Source organism: Dermacentor albipictus, unplaced genomic scaffold, assembly GCF_038994185.2.
Source record: "Dermacentor albipictus isolate Rhodes 1998 colony unplaced genomic scaffold, USDA_Dalb.pri_finalv2 scaffold_18, whole genome shotgun sequence".
NCBI classification, from domain to species: domain Eukaryota; kingdom Metazoa; phylum Arthropoda; class Arachnida; order Ixodida; family Ixodidae; genus Dermacentor; species Dermacentor albipictus.
Genome location: NW_027225572.1, coordinates 3,311,676 through 3,326,849, shown reverse-complemented (window position 1 = coordinate 3,326,849; position 15,174 = coordinate 3,311,676). Strand labels below are relative to the sequence as shown.

The 15,174-nt window shown below is 43.6% G+C and overlaps 1 protein-coding gene across 12 annotated transcripts in view; it reads right to left on the bottom strand.

Annotated features, from left to right (window-relative positions):
• Positions 1-7,391: 7,391 nt before the first annotated feature.
• The window catches only part of LOC135920079 (uncharacterized), a 247,788-nt gene continuing 240,005 nt past the window's right edge, over positions 7,392-15,174 (bottom strand). For 3 of the 12 annotated variants that reach the window (XM_065454125.1, XM_065454133.1, XM_065454128.1), the window contains 2 exons: positions 11,131-11,194; positions 7,392-8,082 (listed from right to left, as the gene is read on the bottom strand). In XM_065454125.1, coding sequence (XP_065310197.1) covers positions 7,924-8,082; positions 11,131-11,194 — 223 coding nt within the window. In that variant the 3' untranslated portion in view covers positions 7,392-7,923. Of the gene's footprint in view, positions 8,083-11,130; positions 11,195-15,174 lie in introns of those variants that run through there. The other 9 variants (XM_065454136.1, XM_065454126.1, XM_065454129.1 and 6 more) reach the window with 6 other exon arrangements.

The following is a 15,174-nucleotide window of genomic DNA, read 5'->3' as shown; positions in this document are numbered from 1 at the left end:
TAGCCACATGCCGAGAGGTTACGGTGGACCTCTTGTAGGTCGGCAGCACAGCTTTGTGGCGTTGTGCAGATACGCTTGGTTCTGCCGACAAGAGAGGCTACTACCGATCTCTTCTGGTTTATCGGGTGCACTGAATTAAAATGCAGATACCTGCCTGTGTGTGTGCTCTTTCTGTACACGGTGAATGCCAGACTGCGCCTGTCACGTTTTACGAGGACGTCCAGAAAAGGAAGCTCGCCATCTTTTTCTTCCTCGACTGTGAATTGTAAGGACGCTTCAATACTGTTCAAATGTTACAAAAATGAAGGAATTTGTTCTCGCTGAATTATGCAGAACACATCGTCTACGTAACGTAGGAAGACTCTGGGCGGCGAGTTGAAGGAGGCGAGTGCTCGACGCTCAAGCCATTCCATAGTTAAATTTGCAGTGGTTACCGAAATGGATGCGCCCATCGGTGTCCCGTGCACTTGCCTGTAGAAGGTGCCTTCAAAAGTGAAGTAGGTGTTCTCCAGGCAGAACAGGAGGAGCCTCTTCAAGTCAGGAACGTCGATGGGCGTCCTTTCTCGTAGGGTAGGGTCATCGTCCAGAGCGGCGGTGCAAGTTTCCGCGGCGAGTCGAATAGGCACGCTTGTAAAAAGCGACACGACGTCGAACGAGACAAGCGCTTCTTGATCGTCGAGAGTAAAATGACGAATCTTGTTTATGAAGTCTTCAGAATGGAATTCGACTCGCCGCGGAAACTTGCACCGCCGCTCTGGACGATGACCCTACCCTACCAGAAAGGACGCCCATCGACGTTCCTGACTTGAAGAGGCTCCTCCTGTTCTGCCTGGAGAACACCTACTTCACTTTTGAAGGCACCTTCTACAGGCAAGTGCACGGGACACCGATGGGCGCATCCATTTCGGTAACCACTGCAAATTTAACTATGGAATGGCTTGAGCGTCGAGCACTCGCCTCTTTCAACTCGCCGCCCAGAGTCTTCCTACGTTACGTAGACGATGTGTTCTGCATAATTCAGCGAGAACAAATTCCTTCATTTTTGTAACATTTGAACAGTATTGAAGCGTCCTTACAATTCACAGTCGAGGAAGAAAAAGATGGCGAGCTTCCTTTTCTGGACGTCCTCGTAAAACGTGACAGGCGCAGTCTGGCATTCACTGTGTACAGAAAGAGCACACACACAGGCAGGTATCTGCATTTTAATTCAGTGCACCCGATAAACCAGAAGAGATCGGTAGTAGCCTCTCTTGTCGGCAGAACCAAGCGTATCTGCACAACGCCACAAAGCTGTGCTGCCGACCTACAAGAGGTCCACCGTAACCTCTCGGCATGTGGCTACCCGAAGTCGTTTGTGAACTCGGTGGAACGCCATCTGTCTCAGCCCCCAAGGCCTGACTGTGTGCTCCCAAGAAAACGCGCCCCCATACCGTATGTGCCCGGTGTGAGCGAGGGCTTAGCCCGCGTTCTACGCGGCTATGACGTCCAGGTAGCTCACGTACCGTCCCAAAAATTACGCGACCGGCTGGTAAACGTGAAAGACAAGCTTCCAAAGACTAAGTTTCCTGGCATCGTCTACGGGATTCCATGTGAAGACTGCGACTGCGTGTATATCGGCAAGACAGGAAATTTCGAACAGCGGTTGAAGCAGCATATCAATGATGTAAAAAAGAAAAAAGTCGCCTCAAACGCCTTGGCAGAGCATGCAGATGACTTGGACCACAGGATTGATTGGGATAACGCCAAGATATTAGAAAAAGAAAGAAATTTGACGTCAAGACACCACTTGGAATCTCTCCTAATCCAAATGACAGATAACACCCTCAACCGGAATGACGAAACCCTCCCCCCCATCTACACGCGCTGCTTACATCATATTTTAAAACCATATAAACATTGTATCGCACGCCCTTGATTTCATTGTGAACAAGGCTCCCGTCAGGGGAGCCGAAACGTCTTTCCTTGTATTCATTCAGTGGTCGGTGTCCTTCTTTTTACCCTTCTTCATGATGCCTCCCGACCAGACGGGCTTCCGTCAAAACCTCGACTTCAAGCATGTACTATATTTCCCAGACTTGTTTCAAAAAGCATACAGATATGAGAAAACAAGAGAAAAAGCTTGCAGGAAGATTCAAATGGTTGAATGAGGGACGCTCTAGACTGTACGTTATGCCAAGAGGACCTGTCTTCATCAGGACCCTGACAAAGACAAGTGCCCTTGTCAAAACATTGGCCCTAAAGACATCCCTAGTTTAACAAAAGATCTCAGCAGACACCTAAAATAAATTAGCACTAGAAGTTCGTGGCACCAAGCACCTGTAATTGAAAACCTCTTTACCAGGAGACTAGACGTCCAGACAGTATACAACCAGATTCACTCTGTCAAATTAATATTCACATGCGAGTCTTGGTGGGCCTGCATTTGTGACTGATTCCAGAGGAGATGGACTTTATTTCAGTAGGGAGCACAGGGCTGTTGATGTTTCAGCATGCTGCACACCGTGGTTGGCACACGGCTGCTTGAAAAATGCAGTCCTGTTCAAGCTTGAAGAAACACTGGACCACAGTGCGTACTCTCAAAATGCACTTATTACATTTGCAGCTAATACCTCAAGCAGACCAGCCAGCTGTGCCCCAAGAGTTCACTGGGTGAAGAAGGATTTTCGATTTAATAAACGGGACATGTTGCGGATCACATGTGGAAAAATGGGAGCAAGGGGCATCACAGATGTCTGTATGTACTATCACTTACTAGTGACCAAGGAGAAAGGTTGGCAGCATTTTACATGACTCATGCACAGCCTGTGAGAGTCTTCCTTTCTTCCAAAACTGCCACCCCTTGCCTAAAATGATGTGCAGAATGAACAACCACCTTGGCATATTCCTACGCCTTCAAGGCGTAGTACAGCTGTTGCTTTGGCCTGTTGCTATCTCTAGCAGTTTGTTAGTGAGGTACTGCCCAGACAGTGGTTATGGAGAGAGCATGGCTATGTACAGACAATGTGCTGCTTTCAGAGACTGCATAGGGCAATAACCATTTTGCTGGGCACTTGTGCAGGCGTGTTACGTCACGCGCCTTTGATTGTGTCCACTTGCATCAGATTGGCCTGCACATTGTCATAATGCTTAATTTCACTTGCAGTCTGCAGTTGTGAGAACGTGTTTGCATCTCCAGGTACAGTAACATGGTTATAATTGGGCTTTGCCTTCAACAAATGGTTAAGCTAGATTGTTTTTTGTTGCGGCAACATTGTTTTCTTAGCCGTTAGTAGGCACTTGATTCAGCTGTTGCCACCATTTCGCGTTCTTAGTTAAATCTGATTCCACAGTTGACGTTGGACTGGATGACTTGCAGCTGCTTTACTACTTTGTGAATTGGCACTGGAACATATGCATGACAAAGCAGCTGTCATAACGACAGGCACAAAACAGTTGGCAGTGCCCTGCATACTAACAGGGTGATGTGTAACCAGCAGTTTCAATCGAAGGCCCTACTACTTTCAGAGATATTGCTTTTAGAACCAGTGAACAGGCTGTGTGTGCCAGACACTAGCACAGAAGCATCCTTGAAAGTGATCACTGGTGCCTGCCAAGCTTTAACACAAGCAATGTGCAAAAGGGAGATGTTCCCACAAGCCTTGTTACTCTTGGCTCTTGCGGCATCCTTCATATGAAACCAAGTGCTGCAGAGGACATTAGAATCACTCTCATAAGCGTTGATAAATTTAATTTCAGTACTTCTTAATAAAAATTTATGCGGCATGTTTCAAACATGAAACCACACGGCATTTTATTACTGTTGGAAAAGTGTAGCCATAATAAAACAAGCACTCTAGTATTAAACTGAACAGAAGTAGACATGCAATTTACATTTCAGGGCTGCTATAGGCCCACAACTATTTATGAGCTAGGTGGCACAGGGTGTATCACTGAAGATTACCCTGCATCTGGTTTATTACGTGTTGATTGGGCCCATATATCTAAAAGGAGATGTGATGACAGACGCTTCGTCTCCATTTATGCCAGTACAATCCAAAGTTGATGTTATGATTACTGTTAATTTGATGCTACACAAAGGCATTTGAGCATGCATTGCCTTTCGTGACAGTGTTCTGTTGCTGCTGATTTCTCCCTGCCACAGGCAATTTCTTAAGATTATGTATAGCCTAAAAAAAAAAAAAAAAACTCCTGGTATATGCATTCTACTGGTTGAATAAACAACTGCTACAAGTTCAACACCTCATCCTCTTGTTGCGCTCCTTTCTATAATTTTTGCTAAAGTGAGAGCTTGTTACACATTAGCAAACAGCATCTCCTCAAGAGTGAAGGACAGTGTCACCACAACTTTTGCTTCACACCTTTTATTACCATCCACTCTCCAGACATTCCATCTTAAATCCACCCTTACGTACATCCGCTCGCTTCAGCCACAGTCATCCCATAGCACACATTAACACCCGATCATCTGCCATGAACACTTCATTCTTCCCTGACGCAATAACCCATTGGAACCATCTCCTAGAAGATATTGTGTCATGCACTGACCGTAAGACGTTCTACGAAATGTTAACCACATTGCTTAATTACCGATCCCACCCACCCTTACTCCAACATAATGTTCCCCTTTTTTCACCGTTGTTCCTGGCTTGTATTTGTTTATTCTTGTTTCTTTACTGCTCTCAACATTTGTCCTAATATTGTCACAAGGATTAAAGCCCTCCCTTATGTAATGCCTCCAGGCCTTTAAGGTGAAAATAAATTAAATGAAACTGTGGCGCTCCGTGGGACAAACAAGTCAAATGTAACATGCATAGAAATGTGGTAAGCAAGGGGACGTATCAGCCATCTCAAGAAGCTTGCCTCCGATTTGTAGCACACTCTTGTTTCTTAGATTGTAAATAAAATTGACTGACTGCATGTCCAGTATGCCGAGTGTTATCTGTAAAGTACCTCTCTTGTTCCATTTAAGTGCCACTTGGAATCTAAAATTTGTACCAGTATGCACCATCTAAAAGAGAAGTGCACAGATGCTGGTGAGAGCCTCAGACATGGCAAAGTGAAGTTTAATTATTGAGTGCCAAATTAATGGAGGTCAACTGGACTATGATTAAATGAGACAGACTTCGACCATGGGTAAAACATTCGAAATTCTTCAAAAATTGACAAGATGAGATTTTACAAAATGTTGACTTCATCAACTGCACTACATTTACACATATCAACATAAGTGTTGGCAACATTCATAAAAGATGAGGGACAAGGGGAGACGCACCTCGAAACAACTTATTTTTTTATTACTTTTATTAGAGGTTTCAAAATTCAGTTTGGTGTAGAGTTTTCTATGCAAATTTCAAATGTGGTACTAGTTTTTGTGTAGCTATCATAGTTTTAGAGTTATGCGATGCCCAATAGCAAAATATAGTCATCCTTGTGGGCACATTTTTACGTAAAAAGTTTTGACAAAAGCATCGTGCTGTAGCTTGTTTTGCTCTTTGTAGATCACAAAGTGCCAATATCTAGCCAAACAGCATGTACAATTACTGAAACTATGCAAAAGAAAGAAACATTTCAACGAATTCTTTTCCTCAATTCTCTGAAATATAACCATGTACTTTTGCAACTTACTGCTTGGAGATATTTCAATTTCAAGTAGATATTGGCACTGTACATATCTTCAAGAGTATGTATGCCAAATTTCGTTAGTATAAGACAATTGTAGGTGTACAAGATTATTTTCATGTGATTGTGAAAAAAATTAAATGAAGTGTCCTAATTTTTTTTTTCTTAGTTCCAGTAATTGTACACACTTTTTGAATAGATATCGGCACTTTGCAGTCTACAAAGAGCTGAATAAGCTACAGCACAAAGCATTATGCAAAAATTTATTACACAATAAAGTGCCCATAAAATCACTCTATTTTGCCATTGTGTAGAACTTAAGAACTATAGCAGCTACACAGAAACTAATGACATATTTGAAATCTGCTTGAAATGCTCTGTAAGTGTGTGCATACTCAAATCTCTAGTACAAGTATTAAATGTTTTTTCGAGGAGCGTCTCCCCTTGAACACAAAGTGTGATCTATAGCGTTTAGATCATTTATTAAACAATGGTGTCAAAGTATGACTGACATTAGCACTTTTGGATAATCAAGTAACTCAGTTCATCATTGAAGCTGTAGAAATAAATCTTGACAGGGGCAGTGCGAAACAACAGAGACGAATGGCCTTGCATTAACAACCACACTTCTGAAATGAAGTGTGATAGCATAAGATGCATAAATATGCCATCATTATCTTGAAAGGAACAGAATAGTGTTTTCATGTCACTGGACACATGTTGTGTGGTTGATCATTTCATGCACTATTTCTGGTTTTATTTGCAAGACTAGCAGGGCAGTTTGTCTTTTTCTTCAAGTAACAAGTGAGTATGAGAGCAGATATACTAAGTCACGCGTTCCTTAATTGTCAGTTGGACTCATGGCTGTCACTAGCACTCAAAAGCTATAGGTCTCCTCGATTTGGCTACGCTTCCTGGACTAGAAGTGCAGCACTAGTGTTCTTGATTCAGCAGTGCTGCAAATGCCACCTGCTCTGCACTTCTCCGTTTGATTCCATTTAAAGACCAGTTGTGCGCAAATTCTTGGCACTCTTGCAATGACTGGCTTGGAAGTGCAGGTGCCACGTGAGCGCTTAGTAGCAGATGACATGGCGCTGCATCTGTTGATTAGTTGTGTGGGAATGGCAGTGTTTCATGTGTTTTGGTTAAAACATTCGGTCTAGTCTGTAGAAAGAGCCAAGTTCAGCACCTGACTGGTAGTTGAGACAAGTTTGCAAAAGGATTGCAGCATAGTAACTTCTTTTCATTTGGGCAGTGTTTGCAAACACTGCATTTCCTGATGAGCACAAGACGCTTAGGCTAACATTTTGTTGCTCATTTAGACAACTCCCACAGGAAATTATGGGCGTAATTTTTTATTGTAATTTTTTTCTGTTCTTTTGCTACGAAACTGTTACAAATCATTTTCGTCATTTCCTCTGTTCCGACAGCTGTATCTCGTGTTCGCAGTAACTGTGGTTTTCCACGTACAAAGTGCCAGTGCTGTACAGGTATATGCAACCTCCCTCCCATTACACTGCCTGGGTGCTTGAGTGATGGTAGTATGTGAAATGAACAATTCAAAGCATTTCCGCAGCTCCTTTGCAAGTGATACAGACCATCTAATGCACTTTTGTTGGACACTAGCACCACCTTTGTCCCACACATTTGTGGTGCTCCTTGGTGGCTAATTTGTGGGGGGGGAAGTGCTTGTCCAAGTTTGCCTGGGGAAAAGCCCAACCATGTCTTAATCTGACATTATAGAAGAATAAACTTGCCCAGTCAAACCAGAAGGCGAGTCCAAATAATTGAATGTTTAATGCATAACATGAAAAGGGATGAACAATCATCAACAAATGAAATGTGATAATTTTGTGCTGAACCATTGTTGCATATGTTGCAGCAAGTTGCAGAAAAATAATGCATGTCAGCTGTGTACAATACCTAGATGAAATAGTTTATTCCCAGGAGCTTGTACAGATGGTTTCGGATAATTTCAAAATCATTATTAATGAGAGCTTCAGAGTAAGCCAGTAATTCTAGCTCCAAGCAAAAGGCTGCCTAGCACACCGTAATAGGTCAGCAAATGCACTGACGTCTGCATGCTAAAATGATCACATTTCATTTACTCCACACTGTCGTCACTCAGTGTGAATAGTTGTAATGGAAACAATGAATGCTGGTGTCACTCCAACAGAAGGAACTGGATAAGAGAGAGAGAAACTTGCTAAAAGTATGACACACTCGGGATGAGTGAAGATGTGCATGAACACCAGCCTCTGGCTACTTGTATTCACACTGTTGCACCAACAAGCGCTGTCCTTGCTAGTTGGTCACACTGCAACAAACACAATGGCGACCATGACTGTCACAAGTCTCGTGGGCACCACTGGCACAACACAAGCTGGCTGCATCCCACGACGCTCCTTTACCACACTTTTGTTCCAGGCCAGGGCACTGGAATGCTCCAATCACCAAACCTTCCTGCAATACAGAGAACACTACAAATTTTGCGATGTCGTGCCAGACAAAGATGGATAAAAACAAGTTTGGCTTGGATCAGCTAAGTGGCATGTTCTTTGGTGAGGTTTCTTCTCTTTCTTTGCCAGCTTTCATCTAGTACCCACATTGCTTCACCCGTTGGCTATCAATTATTACGTGCACTGCGTGGTTCACATGCATGCCACACAAACAAACTACACTGTTGCATTTGTTAAACAACGCTCAACGGAAATGCTGAAAAAAATTGAAAAATCAAGTTTTATATGCAATATGAAACAGCACATTTCAGTGCCTGTCACAGATTCATTTTTGGTGAAAAAGCTTGAGACACTTCGGCATGTGAAGAGCAGCACCACCAGCTGTGGCTTTTTGATATACTTGCCACGATGGATTGTGTGTGCCAGAATTCAGCTGAACATGGAAAATGCATCCACTTCAGTGATTGTAGGTGTTCGAACATGTGCGCAAATGTTGCAAGAAATATATACACGTATATATATATATATATATAAAAAAAAGAAAAACCACCCTAGACGTGGACACATAATGCCATCTATTAACATTACTAAGCTTGTCCCACCGCCTACGAATTTCCTTTTAAAGCAACAATGCCTCCTACCCGGTGAATTGCCGGCTTTAGCAATCCAGCATCTCTTCCTGTGCAAAGCTGGCTTTGGCTATCAATGGGTTAAAGCAACTGAATTAAAGTTGAGCTAGAAACTGCTGGTAGAGACGTGAGGGCTTAGAAAAAAAAGTCAATTTCAGGGAAAAAAATTTTTTTTCTCGTTTTTCTCCCAGGGCATAAAAAGTGGTAAAAATAGAAGGGTTCTAGTTTACACAGTAAAATGGATTGCAGTGGTGTAAATTATGCCAACGTTCGATTAGTGTCATTTTGCGAGCATAAAAATTTAGGTGACATGTTATTTAATCTAGTTTGTATAACATTTTTTATGGTGGTGGTGTGCTGGATCTCCCACCGTTTGTTGCTCAGAGCAGCACATGTGTCACTTATTGTGGGGCACTGGAACTGTTTTCAGATAACAAAAATGTCAGCCCTGATAATGCACTCATTCGCAGTGATCCAGAAAAAAAAAGGCTTTGAAAGCTTCTCAGATGCCTCGTCTAGTCTGTCCATGGATGTCTCTGTTGGTACGCAGAACAGAATTCGTCATTTTTAAAGGCGTACTGGCAGAAAAGCTCTGTCTTGCGTCTTGGATTGCCTATTGGATAGCTGCCAAACTAGTAATTACACTACGGAGCCTCAATTTCTCACTAATGCAGCAAATAATTATGTTAACTTTGATGCGACTAGTTAAAAACGTGCGCCAAGTGAAACGCAGTTTCGGATGTGGAAAAGCAGACTATTCACATCACTGAAACCTGTTGTGGCGGCTTCATAGTATTAGACACCACTGAAGCTTACGTACACACTATGATTGTGCTGCTGAAAGGTTAGTCCACAAACACTAGATGAGACAAGGGGAAAGCGGGTTGCCCTGTGTTTCCAACAGAAGCGCACAATTGGAATTCGGTGACATGATCACCATATAACCTCCTATCACTGGAGACTGGTACGCCTTTTCTTTTTTGTCTTCCTTCCGTGGTCGTTATGCATCTATTTCACACCGTTTATAATATTACACTTCACAAATGGTAAAAAGCTCCCTTTACCAACAGTAGGAAGCTTGGTAAGGCAGAAAAATGCAAAAAAACACATCTCACTTGATGACAGTGGACACAAGCTGTGTGGAAGAGCAGCAGTGAGCAAATTCACCTTCGTGCTGCTTCTCGCTTCAATGCCAACTAAGCGGCCAGAACACACGAAGCTATCAGCCCTCTGCACGCCTTGACTCTGTACTCATTGCAGATTGCTTTCAAGATGGGGCCCACACGGTGGCGCTCAGCCGCGCCATATGCAGCCGGAGTAGAAACCCCTTGAAACACTTGCCTTACGCGTGATGGAAGACGATGCGCTTCGTTCCCACTTTTCTCCCTTGCGTGCACGAGATGGAGCCACCATCCTTGGCTCATCCTGGCATGCTTTCACTTGCACCGACAGCATTTGGCGCGAGGCCACCATGTTATCACACTTGGACTTTTTATGGAGCATCAGGGTAATGGCCGAACCTCGCCTGAAGTGTCCATATAATTGCTATCACAATAATAAAAGCGCACAGCTTTCATGTTCGATAGACAAAAATTCCGAAGGGCACCAAGAATCTCAGAGCTAATAAATAAGCAGATTATTTGTTAAAGAATGTCAATATCTTGCAAAAAAATTTATAAACACGTCCTTGCATGCAATATCATCTGCTGTCATTTTTAATTTTGTATGCTAAGAAAGGCTAGGATATTTTCGCAAATGTCGCATCACTAGGAAGCAGCAATTTACAGGCTGGATGTGATCTTACAGTTCACTCCAACCCAGTTGTAGTTCACCGCCTGCACAGCACAGTTTCTACTACTAGTCACTGCTGCATTGACTGAAACTAATATGTTACATGTGCAGAAGATGCAAACATCCATTTGTTCAGTGCTTCTTCTTAAGAAACACTCGTTGAGAAATAATGCTAAAAATACATGAAATCTGTTTTCATATTCTGGATGCTTAGGCTTGGTTCAGCATAAGGACAAATCACACAGAAAGAGGAGTGCTTGTGTGCCACTTTTTCTTGGTGCTAACTGTTGACACAAAATGAGCAGTGAAATAAACTATATTTGTCGGCCGAACAACCGAGTGCCTCTGAAAAGAAAGTTTCGCGCATTGAGAAGTGATCACAAAGGCTCGGTGCAGTGCCAGCAGAGCACAATGGCGCACATAATTGACCATACTGAATGTGCCCGTGAATAGAGTTAAATATTGGCATACCACACAGTGTTTTCACGGGGACACTTTTGCTGTTGAATAGTACGAATGTGGGTACATTGAAGTAATGCATGTCAAGCATTAGAATCCCACATCCAGCATATCTGAGACAGCTAGAACTTTGGGGCATGAAACTGGCAGCCCGCCTCTCCTCCCCAACTCACCTCTCTGCCGCCTAGGTGAGGGAAATGCCCCAAGGCCCAGCCCGCAATAGAGTCAGGGGTTGTCCTGCAAGCACAAAGCCATTTATGCTTTGGCCAACAATTTCCGCAAAACAACACAATGATCGGGGAAATATGTCAGCTGTAGACTTTTAACACCACATTAAAGTAAACATTTTGGCGATATCTGGCGCATTTTATTCAGAGCACTTTTCTTTTTTGCTATTGTACTATGTTGTATTTTGTGAAATTCTATGTATCCCATGACTTCTACATGTATTTGGTTACCTTGTAGCATAACATGCACAGTCTTGCTTATTTTTCATTATTTATATTCTTTTGAATGACGCACATGTACATTTGGTTGCGTCATTGGTGCACAAAGCCATTCAATAAGCTTGATTTTTTTTTTTCAGTTCTTGCCTTCCCAAAGATAAATCGAGCATTTACAAAAAGTACAGTTATTAATTATGGTGATGTGCAAGTTTAACTGGTTTGAAGGCAACCACATATTTAAAATATCTGCCTCAAAATCTGCTGCACTCAAACCAAGCAAACCTAAATGTCACGCAGCAATGCGAGACACCTAAAAGGGATGTACTTCAGGAGAACTTGTTCTTGGTGTAGTTGGTTTCACTAAAAAAGATTAAACAAAACAATGACACGGGTGGCTTTTTGTTCCTCTTTTTGTCTTTTGAGCGGCACTTATGTGCTACTTGTGTGGCTGTGTAGGGTGGCTTGGGCAGTGGCTTAACAGAATCAGTTTCTGCAATGCAGTCAGTGAGTGTCGGTGAAATTTGTTTCCTTTGACACGTAAAGCCTTCAGTGGAATGAACAAAGGCTCTGCTATGCTGACCTTACCAACAGTTATCAAATGTAATCACATGTGCATCAGCAACTGTAAAGAACATGATGAGTGAAAATACAATGCTTCTGGAATGAACAAGTATGCCATCATGCCTTGCTGCAGGCAAAACTATGCATTTCTTAATACTGAGAGTGGACATAAATGTTTTAATTACTGTCACTTCTTTAAGATTCTGAAGCTCTAAAGCCTAAACAATGTGCACATGGCATCTTTAGCTTAAAAAATATTGAATGAAGTCAGTGTGTCTGCACATGGGTACCTATTTACTTCAATGTTCAGCGATAAATGATAGAAATTCTGCTGTTATTTTTACCTTCCATTCTGCTCACACTTATTATGTGTACCAATGCTGGCAAATTTACCACACTACGAGGGAAAGCTGGCTAGGAGAGGCGTTTGTTACACCCCTCAAGCATATACCAATGGCTTTTTTTTTTTCGAATATGGAACATGCATTGGTTCCTACACCGGGAGCGTGGAAAGCCTTCAAAGGCAGGAATATGCATTTAAAACATAAAGCCTTGGCATGCACAGTGTGAGACAATCTGCAGGGTGCCAGCAAATACATTTTGTGGTGTTGTCTATAGCATCAAGCAACTGCAGATGCACCATGTGGAGATAAAGAGGCGTGTGGTGCATGCACAGATAATTTCTCCAATATTTAAGCATGCAGCCCTTATAAAGAATGTGACGTATTTCAATGCAACAAAACTTTGATGGAATGAAGTTGAATGCCAATTTTTATGTCTGCTATATTAAGGTTAGCTCTACTGGGGTGCTCTCAACCGAATGCGTTGAGGCCATGAAAGTGTTTGAACAGCAGCAAGGGAAGGCCAAGGCTGGTGAGCTGACACTGTGCAATTGACGCATATCATATTGACCGCAAATAAAGATGGTGACAGCGGAAGAGAACACAAAAACGACACGGGCGGTAACTTTCAACTGGTTTATTCGCGGCAACCCGTGGGCATATATAGACAAATAGAACATGCGCAGAACACAGCAAACAAGAACACTCATCAGCCTAGTGGGGCAACCAATTATTTAAAAAATCTCTCTCCGATTGAAACAACCTAGTGGAAGTGTCACTAACACAGTCTTGGTCTTTCTTTTTTATGTGATATGCCTCTATCAGTTTGCATGCAGTCTGGTCCTGGCTTCTCCCCAGAATCTCTATCTCATTAAAAAGTGGTGCACAGGGGCAGGCATTGCAGTGCGCCAGGTTAGTGCGCCAATTCATCTTTCGTTAACTTTTGTTCATGTTGTCTGGCTCGATCATTCAGGCACCGTCCTGTCTGCCCTATGTAGGACTTGCCACATGCCAAGGGGATTTCGTAGTAGTCGGCCATAGTAGTCTTCCTCACCCTTACTTTGCTCCTAGATCCTTTTACCTTCTGCAGGAGGGCCGTAAGACCTGAAGTGGTACCGTATATTCACAGGGTCACTCACAACCTAAGGAAGGTGGCAGGCAGGTTTGGAGTTCTCCTTGTCTTTTCAGTCCCTTTTAAGCTGGCGCGGCTCTACCCTCACACCTCTCATGATCCTAAAGGAAGGCAAGGCTGTAGCAAGAACCGTACCAAGCCGTATGCAAAATGCAATGTAGGAGTTGTGTACGAAATCCCCCTGGCGTTGTGGCAAGTCCTACATAGAGCAGACAGGACGGTGCCTTAATGATCGAGCCACAGAACATGAACAAAAGTTAACGAAAGATGAATTGGCGCACTGCAATGCCTGCCCCTGTGCACCACTGTTTAATGAGATAAAGATTCTGGGGAGAAGCCAGGACTAGACTGCATGCAAACTGATGGAGGCATATCACATAAAAAAGAAAGACCAAGACTGTGTTAGTGACACTTCCACTAGGTTGTTTCAATCAGAGAGAGATTTTTTAAATAATTGGTTGCCCCACTAGGCTGATGAGTGTTCTTGTTTGCTGTGTTCTGTGCATGTTCTATTTGTCTATATATGCCCACGGGTTGCCGTGAATAAACCAGTTGAAAGTTACCGCCCGTGTCGTTTTTGTGTTCTCTTCCGCTGTCACCATCTTTATTTGCAGTGAATATGATATGTCGTAAAGAGCAACTAGGCCAAAATGAAGTTCTGATGCAACTGACGCTATTACTAGACAAGATGTGTTCACTTGCATGATGTAGTTATAGCTGTTTTCTTAAAACTTGGCACTGTAAAGGGGGTTTATTCGTGTCGTAGAGAAGCAGCGAGCAACGCGGCAACAGCAGCTAGGGCGCAGCCAGTGAACGAACTGGGCATGAGCCAGGCGATGGCAACGGGGCTTTTTAGCCTGCCGATCTTCTTCATCACAATCACCCCCGTAATTGAAGAGTAGCCATCCTGGCGATCTAGGAAGAGGTGAGCAGATCATCATACGGCTTCAGCCAGTCAATGTGCACAGTCTCTCGTCCGCGACGACGCAGATCGGGAGATGGTGACACGGGCTCGACCACGTAATTAACAGGTGATGGTTGTGCAACCACGCGGTAGGGCCCATGGTACTTCAGGAGGAGCTTGAACGAAAGGCCAGGGGCAGCAATAGGTGATACCCAAAGCCACACCAGTGAGTCGATAGGGAAGGGGTGAGGGGGTGGGCTGATGTCATGGCGCTCTTTTTGGCGGCACTGTTGAGCAGACGTCAAAGAACGGGCCAGTTGTCGGCATTTCTCGGCGTACTGAGTGACCGTAGAAACAGGTGAGCACTCAGCAGGGTCCGGCCGGTACGGGAGAACCGTATCAATGGCGCTAGAGGGATGGCGGCCATAAAGCAGAAAGAATGGTGAGAATCCGGTTGTGGCTTGAGAGGCAGTGTTATAGGCATACGCGATGAATGGAAGTACAAGATCCCAGTTGGAGTGGTCAGACGCAACATATATTGATAGCATGTCACCAAGAGTTCTGTTGAATCGTTCTGTTAAGCCATTGGTTTGTGGATGATAAGCAGTAGTAGTGCGGTGAATAATTTGGCATTCAGATAGGAGTGACTGAAGGACGTCCGAGAGGAATACGCGACCCCGATCGCTCAGCAGTTCACGGGGTGCGCCATGGCGGAGAACAAAGTTGTTCAGAATGAATGAGGCAACGTCTTTTGCTGATGCGGCAGGGAAGGCGGCGGTTTCGGCATATCGTTCACCTGGTCATTGATAACACGTCTTTCGGTCGCCGATACT